General features: G+C 37.0%; 1 protein-coding gene across 1 annotated transcript in view; it reads right to left on the reverse strand.

Moving 5' to 3' along the window:
* USP24 (ubiquitin specific peptidase 24) overlaps positions 1-13496 on the reverse strand; it is a 54734-nt gene extending 41238 nt beyond the window's left edge. Inside the window, exons 1-14 of the mRNA XM_009319797.1 lie at positions 13335-13496; positions 12286-12353; positions 10674-10817; positions 10030-10152; positions 9112-9147; positions 8446-8511; positions 6810-6875; positions 5780-5854; positions 4811-4969; positions 3374-3488; positions 2736-2839; positions 1457-1564; positions 856-951; positions 579-740 (exon numbers count right to left, since the gene is read on the reverse strand). Coding sequence (XP_009318072.1) covers positions 579-740; positions 856-951; positions 1457-1564; positions 2736-2839; positions 3374-3488; positions 4811-4969; positions 5780-5854; positions 6810-6875; positions 8446-8511; positions 9112-9147; positions 10030-10152; positions 10674-10817; positions 12286-12318 — 1287 coding nt within the window. The 5' untranslated portion in view covers positions 12319-12353; positions 13335-13496. The remainder of the gene's footprint in view (positions 1-578; positions 741-855; positions 952-1456; positions 1565-2735; positions 2840-3373; positions 3489-4810; positions 4970-5779; positions 5855-6809; positions 6876-8445; positions 8512-9111; positions 9148-10029; positions 10153-10673; positions 10818-12285; positions 12354-13334) is intronic.
* Between the last annotated feature and the right edge of the window lie 2203 nt (positions 13497-15699).

Consider the following 15699-nt stretch of genomic DNA (forward strand, 5'->3'; position numbering starts at 1 on the left):
GCAGACCTCAAAAAAAACTGCCTGCTATGTGGACAGTGCAGGATAGAGTATATGCAGTCTTTTAAGCCATGCACATCTTTGCTGCTGCCAGGAAACATCTTAGCACAGGCAGCTGCGGGAATGACTTCTTTACGTTAGATGAAAAGAGTTTAAGTATTTTATTAAAATACAAAACTACTATGATTTAAATATTGATTTGCATTTTGAGACTAAATGGCCATGACAGAACACATGCTTAACTCAAAGAAAACTAATCTAGGCTTTCACATGAAAGGGACAGTTAAAATACTGACATACCTTCACAGTGGTTCCATTTGCAAATTCTAACCTTGGGCCCATCCTGGTAGTTTCCCATAAACTGATCACTCCTTGTGCTGAAAATTTGCTTAAAACAAAGGCAAGAGACTTACTATGAGTCTCATGGTCAACAAACTGGCTCACACAAAGCCTACCCCTCTTGTGGACTCCCCAAGGTAAGAACTTACAGATGGGACACGCAATTTGTGCATCTTGAAAGAAAGGGCAACATCAAGGCTAGATAACATTTCATTTTGGAAAAGATAAAATAATAAACCAACCCTCTTAATATCCTCTATGCATTTAATGATGTAGCTTCTTTTGATTGCTTCTTTTACTGCATAGGCATCACTGAGGATTGTCAAATGTTCCTCCAAGGCCTGCTGAATAAGACTACATGGTAACGTTGGAAGATGAGCCAGCTCCCAAAGTACCTCCAGAACCTAGAGGAAGAAGTCCAAGGTTAGTCAGGACCTAGGGAGTACAGAGACTAGCAACCCTATGATTAATAAAGAAAAAAAAAAAAAAAGAAAGAGATTTTATTTCACATTCACATGCCTTTCCAGTGGTTGTCTCCACCCGTGCTTCTCGACCAATGCGCCCTATCAGGCTCAACAGCTTCTGTCGCACTCTATCACTCTCTGTCTCCCAGCTCTGTGCGGCAAAGAAATAACGTTCACTATTACAGCAGCAAGCACCATCAGTCTTAAGTCTCAAGTGGACACAAAAATACAATTTACAGTTGTTTTACTGCAGGCAAATCAAAATACAAACAAGTATGTTTCCACCATGCATATTTCCTTATTTTTGTTACTGGGAGTTACAGTACTGATTTGCCCAACTCTTTTTCAAATATAAACTAGAAGAGATTAAATATAATAATAAAATCTCACTTTTTAAGTATCTTAGCACTGCCTATATAATGTACTTAAAATCTAAATCAATTAGCAGTACCAGTAGCAGATCAGGCTTTTGAGTTAACAAAAAAAAAAAAAAAAAAATCAGTATTAGAAGAGTTATTTTATAGCCAATTTTATATTTATATTTTTATATAGAAAATATAAATGTATTCAAGGCATTTGCCTTTTGGTAGGCTGGATGCACAAGTATGTCTCACCAACTCTCTTCCTAAGGAATGTAAATTCATGTGAAAACTTACCTTTTGGATTAGGACAAATAAATGATTGAGCTGATCAGAGCTAAACTTCACAGCAGCTGCAGCAATAATGGTATGTATGTTTTCAATCACAGTGGAGGATTGTCCTGACTGAAAAGAGGAAGGAAAACACACGAAGGTAGGTCTTTATCCCAAATGAGACAGAAAAATCTTCATGTAAGCGTTATCCTACTATTCATATTAATGAGAAAGAATAAGCTTTTGAAACACAAGGTAAGAATAACTGTCTCTGCTCCTCATTTCACTGTCAGAGAGGTCTTTGGAAGTAATTCTAAAGCGGGAAAGAACAAGTTGGTTTGCCATTATTACAGCAGCTTCAAATGCTGCAATGGCACATACCACTGTAAGGTGTGGTGCCAGCAATACAAACGCAACCATTTTTATTGCTTGGTTAAATTCACATGTGGGGTGCTCCATCCCTGACACTCTTTAAGGCTTTACTCAAAAGTGAGCAATACAAAATCTCCTCCCACACTGATGGGAGCACCATGGTAACAACAGCCAGAAGGGGGGAGGAAGTATTGCATTTTGTTAAAGAATAAAAGTGAGCGAGCTAGAATCATACTTCAGCTCTATTAAGCATGCAAGACTTGCTACCATGCCCGCACATACTGCAGATCTGACAGCGTCCAATGAGTTTAGTCTAAAACTTCAACATTTGGACAGAGAAAAAAAAACATTTCCTGCAGCAGCAGATTATGTTTCTGGTCAAAATTTCCACATCATTTGCATTAAGCAAACCACCTTTCCTACACAGTGGTAAGTTGAATATACATGAAGTGAATGTGAAAGGATGACTTGTCAGTCAATTATACGTATGTACAGGAAGTTAGATGGGAATTCATACAGTTCGAGCCCACTCTCTTTAAAGTCACACTGTGAGCTGCACTCAAATTTCTACCTCCAGCCACAAAAATTAATATCCTTAGGCATAGTCTTTGGTCTAGACAAATGCTATCACCTATTTCAGGCTGACAACCTCTTATTCCAAGTCAAATATTTTTGCAGCCCCTTAACACTCGTTGCAAAGAACTGAACTTCTTCATAAGATTTAACAGCTGTGTTACAAGAAATTGCCAGAACACTTCATTTTAAATAGTAAAGGAAGAAGAAAGCCTTTGCATTAATTATACTATTAAAATCTCAACACCTCCACTTTGCAATAAAGAGATGCCTATATTATAAACCAAAAAATCCCACCACTAGAATGTCTGCTTTTGTAAGGCAGTCTAAAAGCACCTGCCGAGTCTTGGTTGCTTACCTGAATTCTCCAAATTTTAGTGAGCTCGTCTAAAGATAATTTACTGCCCAGCAGTTCAATAATCCCCTTTATACGATCACAGTATTGCGCTTGGTCTATATTACCTATGAAACAAAGGCAGGCAACTAAATACATTTAAAACAGTATTAGATACACTAAATGCATAAGAATAAACAAGTTCTTTTAAAGGGAGAAGAACAAAGTTATCTTCATTTGAAAATTCTTTCTTTACTGTTACAGACAAATCTATCAGTTCAAAGAAAAAGAAAAGGCTCCTTCCATTTTTATTTTGTTTTACTTCATACATCTGATAGCAGATGACACCTTTAGGGCCTTACTACTCAGAAAAAAAACCCCAAACCCTCTTTTCTCTCTTTTATATGGGCTAACAATATACAAAGATAAACTGAGAGTAAAAACCCCAGGTACAGGAGAAGACATCTGCACAGATGTCAAATAGAGGACTAGATGATAGTAGCAGAATTTGCAGGGTTTTCCTTACTTTGTTTTGAAGACGACAAAAACCTTGAACTGCTTTGTTAATAGTGTTCCATTAAAATGTATTGAAAGGGACAGAGGAAATTTTTAAATTTAAGACATTCAAAGCACATGCCAAAAGTCTTTGTGAAAGTACTTACCTTCTAGAGCAATTGACAGGACAGAATTTTCTACTAGCCAATTTAGTAATCTGTCGGTGTCTATTGCATTCTTCACTGACTTGGATACAGTGCTGTCTTCTATTAATTTCGTTACCTAGAAATTGCAATATGTGAGATTCTAACAATGATTCCCGTATGCATTATACATGCGCACAATGAAATCTATTCAAAAGGCTTTCTGCAAAGCTTAAGTGTGAATCCTGAAATATTTTGAGCACAGAAGGTGATTGGGGTTTTTTTTTGTTTGGTTGGTTTTTTGGTTGTTATTGGTGTTTTGGTTGTTTGGGTTTTTTGTTTGTTTGTTTGGTGGGTTTTTGTTTTTTAGTAAGATGTTTAAAGGCAAATTCCTAACCAGAAACACCTCCTTGTCATCAGTCTCTGATGCGGTAGATTCTTATTCGCAATGTGACACAGAAAAGCTGGCCTGTGCTGCCAGGTATTTTTCTACAGATAACCTACTTCTGGTGTATCTCAGGCTTCTGCTTGTTACACTCAAATCAGTGTCCTATTTTTTATCTAATACAGAACCGATACAGGCTCCTCACTCTAGGGAGAAAGAGTACATTTCTGCTAAAGCCTTCAAAAGCCACACTTTTATAACTTCACCAAGGATACATGGCATTTATGATTAAGAACCAAACAGCAATGAGGTTTAACATCTCAATTTTCCCATAAGTAAAGAAACAAAAAGCACAAAACAGGGACTCTCAAACACTCTACAATGCCTGCATACTAAAAAAATGCCTTTTTTTGGGACACTTAAATTACACAAGTTCTGGAAGGAAGAGGTGAATGAACAACTCTATACTTAAACCACAACTCCCATGAAAAATAAACTGTTTTCTTCTTCTACTTAGATACAAGATTCTAGCACAAAGAGCCCTGGTCCATAAACTCCCGCTCCTAGGTACTACTACAGTGTCCACGTACAACCAAAATAAAAAAATACAATTACGCAGTGTAATGATCTGATATAACTGGACTGAGACACCAATCTAGGATTAAGTCCCGTTTGGGTTTTTTTTCCCCTTTTCTCTCAATGAGAGGAGGAGAGAAAAGGGATATCCCATAGGATGCTCTGAATTATCAGGGTTATCTCAGAGTGAGTATTCAATGAATAGGATAGACCATTTCTTATAAGTCAATATGAAATTGCAGTTCTTAGAAAAGGTTCAAACTATGTCTAGTTGTTTTCTAATCGGGAGGCCACGGTCCTTGTAGCAGCTGCTAATATTACAAACAACTCTTGTCATATTAACTTGTGTTGGTATTTATTAAGCTTTTGCTAAGGCAACATAATTTGTCAGGAAATATTGCGCCATCTCTTTTTTAGGTTTCAACTGTGGTTTCAATGACTTACTAACAACTTATCCCACCTAGACACATGCACACACACACAAAAAAAAGCAAACCTACTTCTTTGAGGGAATTCATTTTTGCACTGAAGTGAGGAGATTTTAACATGCGCAACAGAATGTCCAGCCGTAAGTCATCTACTGCAGTTACCAAATCAGGTTGGAAGCGCATACACAGCAGTTTGATACCAGACAAGAGCTCAGGGATACTGACTAGTCTCTGTTTAAAACAAAACAACAAAAAAGGACAAATAGAAGCATTGCTATTTTTGCTATTCTGTTTCAGACTTCACTGATTCACAAGGAGTAGCTTTAGTGATCCAATACAGACAGTTTAATCTATGAAATGCAGTACCATGTACATCTGAAAGTATTTGTACACTAGAAATTAAGACAACAAAACCTTTGGTTGAAGTGGACTCTCCTGCTACAGATTTGGTACACTTAAATTGCTCCTCTGTAGTTACACAACCTATGCATACTTTCCAGTTTACAGTTAACAATTTAAGTCTAAGTAAAAAGTCAACACTCAAAAATTTAATAGAACTGAATGCCAAATTCGGGGTAATACAGGAAGTAGTCACAAGTTACACGGACATTTTGTCAACAATTACTGTTGTAGTTGTAATCTGTAACAATTACTCAGATTCTCAAATTCTCAGAAGCAAACAGCTAATGCAACAGCTGTATGCACACAAATTATAAGAATTTTACAGACTACAAGATAGTAAGCATCTTCAAGTCAGTTAGAGAAGTGAGCATTCCATACACTTCAGAAAGGGAACAACAAAACCTTATCTGATAGCAACAGCAGCAAAATTTTTTATAAAGTGTCATGACATCAGATATCTGCTGAAAAGGGTATCGAATGGATTTGGGTAAATGTATTTTGTGCTATGTCATTTAGTCAGAATTCAGAACAGGCTGCATTTTTGCCAGTGAAAATAAAGCTATTGTTCTAGTCTACGTTGCCAGCATTTCCAAGACACACAATAAGTTCTTCCCAAATATTTAATATATAAAACATTACCTTGTCTTTCAAGTCCTTCTCTTCTACATTCTGTACATATTTAATCATTTTATGAATGATTGGATCCAGCATGGGCTAAAGAACATGAGAAAAGGCATGACAATCATTTTATGTTCCCTGAAATTAATTACATTACTCACAAGATCTGGCTGCAGCAAAGTGAACTTAATAGCTGAAAGCTCACAGTTATCTTAGACACAAAGCAACACCTACAACATACATCAAACTATCCTTCTAGGTACGTCCAGAAAAAGAAGCAATTAAAGTAAGAAGCCATTTCAGACCACTATAATACAGGTTTAAAAAAAACCAAAACAGATCTTTCAAAATGCATCAGTTATTAGATGCATATGCCTCTCTGATTCCCAGTGGCTTCTAAACTACCTCCTCTTCAAATACTTTCAGTCACTTATTAAATCCATAGTTTTTGTTAGTGAGTGTAGGTGTGAAGCCTGGGGTATATTTGCATGTACAAATATATCACGGTGAATTTTTGTTCCTGTACCACAATTTTTTCCAGTGTAAACTCTCATATCTATGTGCTTAATCTCAGCCAGAAAGTCAAGTTTAAAACAAAATCCATCCATCACGGTAGATTCTTTTCCCACATGCTTTACACCGATGAAGCTTACTAATGGCAGTGGCAAAGCTTCTCACTGTTGCAGATGTAGATAACTGACTACAGATCACTGTGCTTCAAAAATTAATCTGAACATTGTCTGAGCCCTCTATCCATCACCCTCAGGATGCTCAAAATTATTCTTGTACTTTACGCAAAGTGAGTTTTGAAGGCTTTTTGAATTAGTCACCAGTTTCACACCAACACAGTTGTAAACTAATTTTTCGTCCTCTGTTTTTTCAAATTCCTACGATAAAAAGAACAGGTTCTCATGTAGTTGTCTTTCTGATACCATACTGCCCAAGATCTACCATAACACAGAAAGCTCCATCTAAATTTGAGCAAACTACTACAATCACATTTCCAGGCTTTACTATTTGCTGAAAAGAACTCATAACAAAGGCATTTTACCTGCACCACAGAAGAGTTAAGATATTCTGCACAAACTCCAAATGGTTGAACTAATGCAGAGATTGCCTGAAAGAAATAGGGCAAGTGTTTAGGTACACACATAAGAGATCTTTTCAGAGCTAGCGATCTATACCTTAAAAGGCAAATGAAGGGGAATTAAGTATTATTTATCTCATACGATAATTTCCACTCATTTGCTACAAATCGATTTTGGTGTGCAACTCCTTTACAACAACACATGGTTCAGGAAAGAGATTTACTCTACAGTATACAGTATATGTTATATATTTCTTCCTGAAATAAAAAATGCCTTCCCAGTTTTCACTAATCTTGGTTCTCTGATCATTCTGTTCAGTCTTCTCTGTCTAATCCTGTTTCAGTCACAGAAGCAAACAGACGGAAAGGGACACATCACATTTTGGTTGCTCTCTACAGAAATGAGAAGTGTGAATGCAAGACTTCAGGTTAAAGCCATATGGCAAATTTCTTCCCCAAAGCATTAGGTGGGACAAAGCTTTTGTAAATGTGTCGTATACATGTCAAGATCTCTTCAATGCATGATTTTATTCTTATTTACTTTATACCCAAACTATACACCTATACTACCCAAACTATATTTGGGATTATATATCCAAACTATTCTAAGATTCTATGATTTTTAAGTGATATCTATCATCAAGAAACTGAACATATAAAGACATTTGTTTGCCAATAAATAATATCAGAATTGGTTTCTTCTCACACTGGATCAAGAATTGTGAAATTGAGTGTGCACCACTGCAATCAAAGGCCTAAATTAAGTGATGCTGAACCAGACTTCCTTCCTAAGCAAGCAGTTATTAGTCATTAAACAAAGTCAAAGTTTCTATTGCAGTATCAGGATTTAAATCGAGTTTCCTTATTCTTCTGTCATGCTCATATATGAACCTCTCTCTTTATAAAGTAGCAAATAGCAATACCCCATGAAAAGAAGTTGAATTCTCTCCAAATGGCATTTCACTGAAAGCAGACTGATTTTTATACTGAGGGACAAGATTCTAAGTGACATTGTTTTCCCTTAGCCTCCTTGTTCTTCAAAGCTTGAAAGATTATGAAGTCTCCTCAATATAGGTTAGGAAGCTAAAACTAAACAAGTTAGGCTTTGTCACCAAAAATAGTTTAGAAATGTTGAACCAGTCAGTTTTTAGACACAGCTCTTGAAAAGTTGCTTAGGATTTGACAGTGTCTGTCTTCCTAAGGATTTTTTTTCCTTAAACAATGATTTCTATAATAAATGACAGAAGTCAATTCACTTACAGCTAAATGCAGCTACAGCTGAAGTAAACAGAAAATCAGGGACATACTTGTGAATTTACAGTGAAACTAGACTGATTGATGTCTAACTGGAAGGCTGAATGTTAGCCGGAAAGGTACATTAATCCTTCCTCTTTTCTATGATGTCTCAGAAGCTCTTCAGTCAGGATTCTTATGCACAACCTCATCTGACCTCCAGTTTGACAGCACTTCTCGTGGGCTCTGTGGCAACGTTGCTCTGGTACCAAAGCAAAGGTAAGAGCACTGCCAAGAGGGATGCTACTGGTTCTGCATGAAGTGTGTAATGGAAAGGGAGAAGTCTCATGACAGAAGATGAACTTACCCCAAGTTCAATATCTTCTGAATTGAGTTTGGACTGAATTGCTGCAAATCCACCCAACTCTGCAAACTGAAATAAAATATTATGTATATTATATTATTAATATAAAAGTATTATGTTTGTGAACTACAGTATTTTATCTTTTAAATAAGCTATTCTAGAAAATACTCCATTTAGAGTTCCTGGAATGCCAACAAGTATCCTTTACCGTGGAACATCCCATTCAACATAAGCTTTATGTTTTCATGGGAATTCAGGGGCACACTGGGGAATGCAATTATACCTGGTACCAGTTTAAACATCAAGCTAGAAACTGTCTGAGGTAAAAATGGATATAGAGAAGAAAGCTAGACCACATATAGCAACAGCTGACTGGCCTAGTGTGTTTGACTGGGAAACAGCAGCCTAAGCTGACTTCCTCTAGTCATAGCTATCATGTTAGGGTAAAAGTGCTCAAGGGAGAAGGCAGCAATTCAACAAGATCTATTTAGCAAGGCCCCTTCCTTACATGTAGGCAGGATTAAAATCTTAAACTATTTTTTTTTGTGATTGTCACAAAAGCGAAGAGTGGAAAAACAAGTCAGGGGAAGGGGGGAAGAAGAAATTATCTCTGAAGCCCAATGAATTCGAGTGACAAATAACAATTCTGCTTGGTTTACATTTACCTACCCTGTTTACCAGATCCACCAGCCACCCATGAGGTTCCTTGAACAATTAAAATATTAACAAATTAGTAGCTGCAACAATCAATGCTAAACATTTGTCTTCTGAAACAAAGATTTGGACAGACACATTCAGCCCATTAACGCACACCCCAAACGCAGGCAATATTATTTCAAAGAAAACAGCAATGTGTTTGTAACAGTTCCTTTACTAAGCATGTAGCTGGAGCTCTGGGAAGTTCTCATTAGCATCGTCCTTTTTTGGACTCTGCTTGACATCACTGACCATGTGCTGTGGCAACAGTACGCACTGTGGCTGCTGACTCACAAGCAGCTGTATTTATAACACATAAGCAGCGTGGAACATTACTATAGAACCTTTCTCAAAGCAGCAGATGTAGAATTTTCTTTCTGTGGCCACCAACTTGTTTCCTGAAGGAGAAAGCAACACCACCGAGGCTCCTTTTTTAGACCCACCCATCTGGAACAACTGTGACAAGACAGTGCAAACCTCAAAAACTGCCTCCTTGCCAGTGTGTCTGACTTGAAGATATCCTAACCTTGGCTGTCAGAAAAGCATGAAGTCTCTGCTAGAACTGTACACTTCGAGTTATCCTGGTCATTTCACACTCAACAGCCAAACAGACATCAGTCCTTAGATACAACAGATCTGCCCGTCTTACTGTTGTGATGCTTTAGACATGAAAGTACACCAATTTCTAAATCCAGCCTCTAATAGAGAACTGGGACAATTTGAGAGAACAAATTCATTTGTACAGTCCAACATATACTGAAGATCTATTTGCTGTAATTCTTGGCGGCACGTTTAAGCTTCTTGTGTTATAAATACCTGCTAATTAAACAATCTTTTCTGAAACAAACACATCTACCCTAAAAATGGGTTTGAGGGCATGGCCATGCTCACCTTCTGAAAAGTGGATATGGGCGAGACAGCATGCATGTTCCCCTCCCCGAAGACTTCTGCCCAGTTTCTCTGGCATACCTTCATTCGATTCTTGAAATGATACTCATTGTCGGGGTTAAATGCCTTGAAAGAAAAGCCCAAGGCAATGAACAGCATGGCTTATGCCAGTCTCAAAACTTATCTTGATAACGTCTGACTTTTTCAGTTGAGCATTCTCCTGGTTGACAGTTAAAGATCTAGCACAAAATGAAGTTTAACAGAAGACCCCTGCTCCTGCCTCTCAGTTCTCACTGTATGAAGCATTCTGAAGCTTCCGTTCTGTACAGGCAATATCCAACACTCATGTGAGCCAGATATCTGTATAAAAGGGGAGATTAACTCAAAGTACATGTTTTAAAAAATAAACAGTGAAGTGACAGCAGATGTGATTTTTTTTTTTTTGAGAGTGCTAGTTTTGAAAAGTTTTGAACAGCACTCAACCCTTTATGAATTGCATACTGGATGTTAAAAATCTGCAGCAAGCAATGGCTGCAGATTGTAAGACAATATACTACAACTTAAATATAGTTAGAAAAAGCAGCAGCAGCATAAATATGAAACACCAAATACCCAAATATTAGAAACTGCATCAAAGAGTCAAATACCATTGTAAGTACACCAAGCAGGCCCACAGGAATAGGATCTTGTTTTACTCTTTCTGCAACCAGGTCCACTAGCAGCATAAGCATGTTGTATATTCCTTCATGGATTTCAGTTCCCCATTTGTGAACAGCACTAGATGTCAACAGCTGAAGGAAAAAAAAAAAGTAATTTTAAGTTTGAGCACAATCACAAAACAGGAGAAATTTATCAGCCCCTGAGACTGTTCTCAGAGCAAATGTTTCCTTTGAGTGTACTAAACACTGTGGTGTGTTTTTCAGATACTCTTCCTGCACTAATGGCTTAAAAGTTAATTAAATTTGCAATTTTGTTGAACACCACCTTAAATCACAGTTTATGACAGAAAATAAAATGTAGCAAAGCAAACTGTTTTCCATTTCCATGGACTAGTAAAGACTGTAACCTTTGCAAAGAACAACTAATATGCAAATAATTCATTTGCAGATTGAAGACACAACTATTAAATCTTCAAGTAGGCATGCCACAAAGCTGCACTGATTCAGCTGTAATAACCATTTACCACTTCACACTTTTTGAGCAGTTTCTATTGGAAAACAAAGAACATGTACCATGGAGAGAGGTATTTAATGCTGCTTTCCCACCTACTGAAACATGTTCTTTAAATCTGGTCTAATGTGGTTCTTTATAAAGGACATTAAGCTTCCATCTGCAAATTTGTGCTAGCTGTGTCTGAACATAAGCAGTTAAAAAGCTTAATACTTTAGATACAATTACTTTTTGTGCAATTTTAAAAAACGAGACAGTTTCTTGCAAATACTATAGCAAATTGTAATTCAGCACATTCTGAACTTAGATTTCTACAGATTATCCTTCTGAAGGAGCAATCTACACTGTTTATTTAATACGCAAAAAATACCAAGTAATTTAAAAGCATTATATGTAAAGTTATTACTCTAATAACCAACTAGAAAAATATTTTTTCCCTTAAATTTCTATCTTCCTTAAATATACTTATATTGTCAGTATTTTAAGATTAGGACTGAGTGACTTTTTAAAAGGTATGTATAAGTTTTTATACATATGGTCTAAAAACTGGGCAAGAAATTTAAGCAGTATCCAAAATGGATAGAACAGTAGGAAGTAAATTGTTTTGGGGAGCTCTGTAGAGAAAATTCACAATAACCCAGAGAAGAACAGCCAGAGAGGCACATTAGGCATTAAGCACTGAGGGGAAAGACAAATTCTAAACAGATTGTGCAAAGAGGTAAGAAAGAATTTAGCAACCCTCCAAAGGAGGAGCAAAAAGAATAGAGTTAAAGGAAATCTGATTCTGAACTTGCCATTAATGGCTGTATCCAAGGGTCTTTAAACCTGTCTTTAGGCTCCACTAATTACTATAGAGCTCTTCATTTAAGAAAGAAAAAAAAAAAAGAAAAAAGTTATGTGCCAGAACTGGCCAGAGTTGCAGAACTGGGACTTTGTATGATTTTAATCTAGGAGAATAATCTGACTATGATTTTAATCTAAGAACATACTCACTACTTACCATAGTTTCTGAAGTCTGGATTACAAGACACTTATTTCCACCATGTACAATGCAAAGAAACATTGAATTGGTCTACCGTACCTACTTACCTTTTTAAATGCTTCAGGCATGCATCTGTCCATAAATCTCTTGCAATTCTCATCAGAATCAGAAAGACCTTTACAGAAAGGAGAGTGCTTTTTAAAGTATTTAAAAAAATAAAAATACTTTAAGATTACCTCAGGGAGCTCACTGTAAGTTTTTGGGAACACCAACCAAAACCAGCACTAATAAATGTGCTACTGTTCATTCATAACTAGCATGCTTTTTCAGCTACAAAAAAGTGTGAGTCAAGAGAGCTTGCCTTTCAGAAATAAGAAGTTTCCCAATGTTCCATCTTTCACAACTTCTTCAAGCATTATTAGCACCATAAGTATTTCTCCCTTCAAAGTTTATAACTTACACTAACTTCAGATCTTTTCTGATGCTTCACAGCCTCTACCCAAAACCAAATCTAAGTACACCCTTTTAACACAGGTTAGAAACAAAGAAGTGAACCAGAACCACCAAACAACTTCCATTCTTCCACAGATTACGATGTCCTTTTAGTCTGCCATCAGGCATGATGGAAAAATTATCTTGCACTCTTATTATATACCAGTTGTTGGGCACGATACCTCCTAACACTCATAACCCCAGCCAAAGTACTGAATACAGAAAAGTCAAATTCAGGTCTAATGCAGTATAAACATTTCATTAGGGAAAAACAACCAGTTATACAAGCGTGGTACAGCATGGATTTAGATGACAGCTTGTTTTTACAAATGGAAAATAACCAGCACAATGAAAAAAAGAGTCAGTAATTCAGCTCTGAAAAACAGTAATTTCTACAATCATTAGAATATAAAGAAACATGTGCTCCACTTTTTAAAAAAGATTAAGTAAACAAATTACTTTAGAGGAAAAAAAAGAGACCGACATTCTTTTTACAGCATTGGGCAGAATAGTTCACTGTTAACCACTTTCACAGAGATGTAACCATTCTGCAGGGTGCTAAGTAAACAACTGCAAGATTAATATGAAAGACATAACTGCCCACCATACTGTCTATAAAATCCTTTGAACAGATAATCTTTACATGTGTAGAAAGAGAACTTACCTAGTCTTGCTAGGTAGGTGGATGCAATTAGGCACTTGCCTAGAGACTCTTCCCGCTTGTAGGGTATGGACCAGTGGTCTGTTAAAACTCTGCTCTCCAGTTCATACAAGTTAGTTGTTGGAAACTCAATACCTTCACCAGAGCAATTCCCATTTTCATCATTTTTCTGTGAATAAAAAGGAAGTTCCAGTGACATAATTTTTATCTCGTCTCTCTCCTAGACACTTTAAAGCATTTAGTAGCTTCAGAAAAAGTGGCTGTGCTTATAATAAGCATGTCAAATTCTCACCAACCCTGAGGCTGCTTGCATTTTTCAAAGTAGAATTTAATATTTCAATTTGAAGGGATTACATACCTTTCTGTATTTTGTGTAGGTGATAACTACTATGTTTACATGACTAATTGCTGACTAATTGCCTATTTAAGTGGCAAATCTTGTTCCTTAGCATATGGGATCCTCGAGCCAAATGGTAAGTACTTCCAGTCCCTGTGAGACTGTGAAATACAAACCCTGATCTTCATAGATCTGCCTATTAATCCTCTGTTCAACAACTGCTGTAGAATATGGAATAGTATATTCTAAGGGAGTCCAATTTCATCACCCTCTCACCCCATCACATTAAGAAACAAAAAAGACTAATCCATTACATCAGGATTATTATTTTTCTACTAGCTAATTATCCAAAGACAAATTTACATCTCAAATATAGTTGTCCAACAAGGAAACTACAATTGTCCTCCTCCTGAAGTCAAAATGAGTTACTGGAAAATGTTCTAGAAGGCAAACAGGGAAAAAGCAAGCAGATGTCTGTAGCTCAGCTTTACAGGTTTCCTTGCTAGTGCCACTAAACAGCAGCTATTTCTGTGTACAGGCAGAACACAGAATTAGCCCCATGTTCTTTGCTAAGTGCCATGTGAGGTAACTGCCTCAGTAGCGTCAAATGAAAGAGTAGACAAGTTATCCATTTATTTTCTTTTATTTTTTAACCTCACATAGATGCTAGCTACCCAATGTGTCAAAGAGTTCACATGGACTAACTTTCCCTGCCTTCACAAGAGCAGACAACTCAAGCAGGAGAAAGGACAGAACGCCTGGATTAGGCCTGGCAGCAATCAGGAGCAACAGTCAGAGACAGAAGAAAACACAAGTGCAGTGATGGTAACAAGATCCCCCTGAGAGCAAAGCCAGGGACATGTAGGAAGGAAGGACAAGCAGGAAGCATGTTCAAGAGTAAAAAAAAAACAGTACCAGGAAAGTGAACGGAACAAGTAGAAAGGAATAAACCAAAAGAAAGAACTGAACTCAGGAGGACATGGTATACATTGATTTCATTCTTTGTATGCAGGCAAGCGTGCTTCCACCTCTCTCCCTGCACTTGCTATATGCAGGATTAGACCTGTTTATTAAAAAGTAAGTGGGTCATACTCACTTTCAAAATGATTCAAAAATATTAAGCCGAGGAAACAGCAATTGTATAGAGCTTACCCTTTAAAGTTCACTGGTGCAGGTGACGATAGCACACAGTGGCTGGACTTACTAACACGTTCTGGAGAGCAGCAGTAAAGTTTATAGGAATGGAACACAAAATAGCGCTCAGAAAAAAACAACATGTCAGTGTTTGGGAAGTAAGGTGCCACCTCCCCGCAACCCTCTACAAAACATTTAGTCCTAAGTTTGTCATTATGGGAAGTTGTAGTTTAACAGACCAGAATATCAGCTTCTGAAACTGTAGTTGTCTGATCCAGTACTGTGCATGGAATCTAGTTTAATTCACATCTAGCAAATCATGCCCTGTTTAAATACTTCAAGTTTTGGAGAACAGATGTTTGAAGGTCTAAATGAAAAGACACTGAAAGCATATAAAAGCAAAAGTTTTCTAGGAAATATCCTGTTGTATTCATTAAACAAACAACAGTTAAGTTTATAGCTTTTGTAAAGGACAGCCATCCAGAACACAAATCCATTTCCGGTAGAAAATAAATGTGCAGTTACAAAGAAAGCCCTTATAGTAACAGTATGGGATACAATGATTAGTCTAATAAAGGTAGACTGAATATAATATAAACACCCAATTGCTAGGCCCCACATTTCAGTTCATCCTAGACTTGTAGCAAAGGAAAGCAACATTTCAACAAATGATTACAGCAACTGAGCTATGGTTGCTCCATTTCTTGGAGGAAAGTGTCCACGTTAAATAAAAATATTCATTGCCAACACTAGTTTAAGAGGTATTAGAATAGCAGTGCAGACCTTCAACTGCTGCTGAAAAACTCCACCTGTTGTTCTGCTTCCCCATCTGCATCTAACCAATGTTGCTCTTTATTTACCTCTTTCCACACAAGTGACTACAAGTGTCTGCAATAT

This window comes from Pygoscelis adeliae, unplaced genomic scaffold (genome assembly GCF_000699105.1).
Source record: "Pygoscelis adeliae isolate BGI_AS28 unplaced genomic scaffold, ASM69910v1 Scaffold181, whole genome shotgun sequence".
In the NCBI taxonomy this organism is placed as follows: domain Eukaryota; kingdom Metazoa; phylum Chordata; class Aves; order Sphenisciformes; family Spheniscidae; genus Pygoscelis; species Pygoscelis adeliae.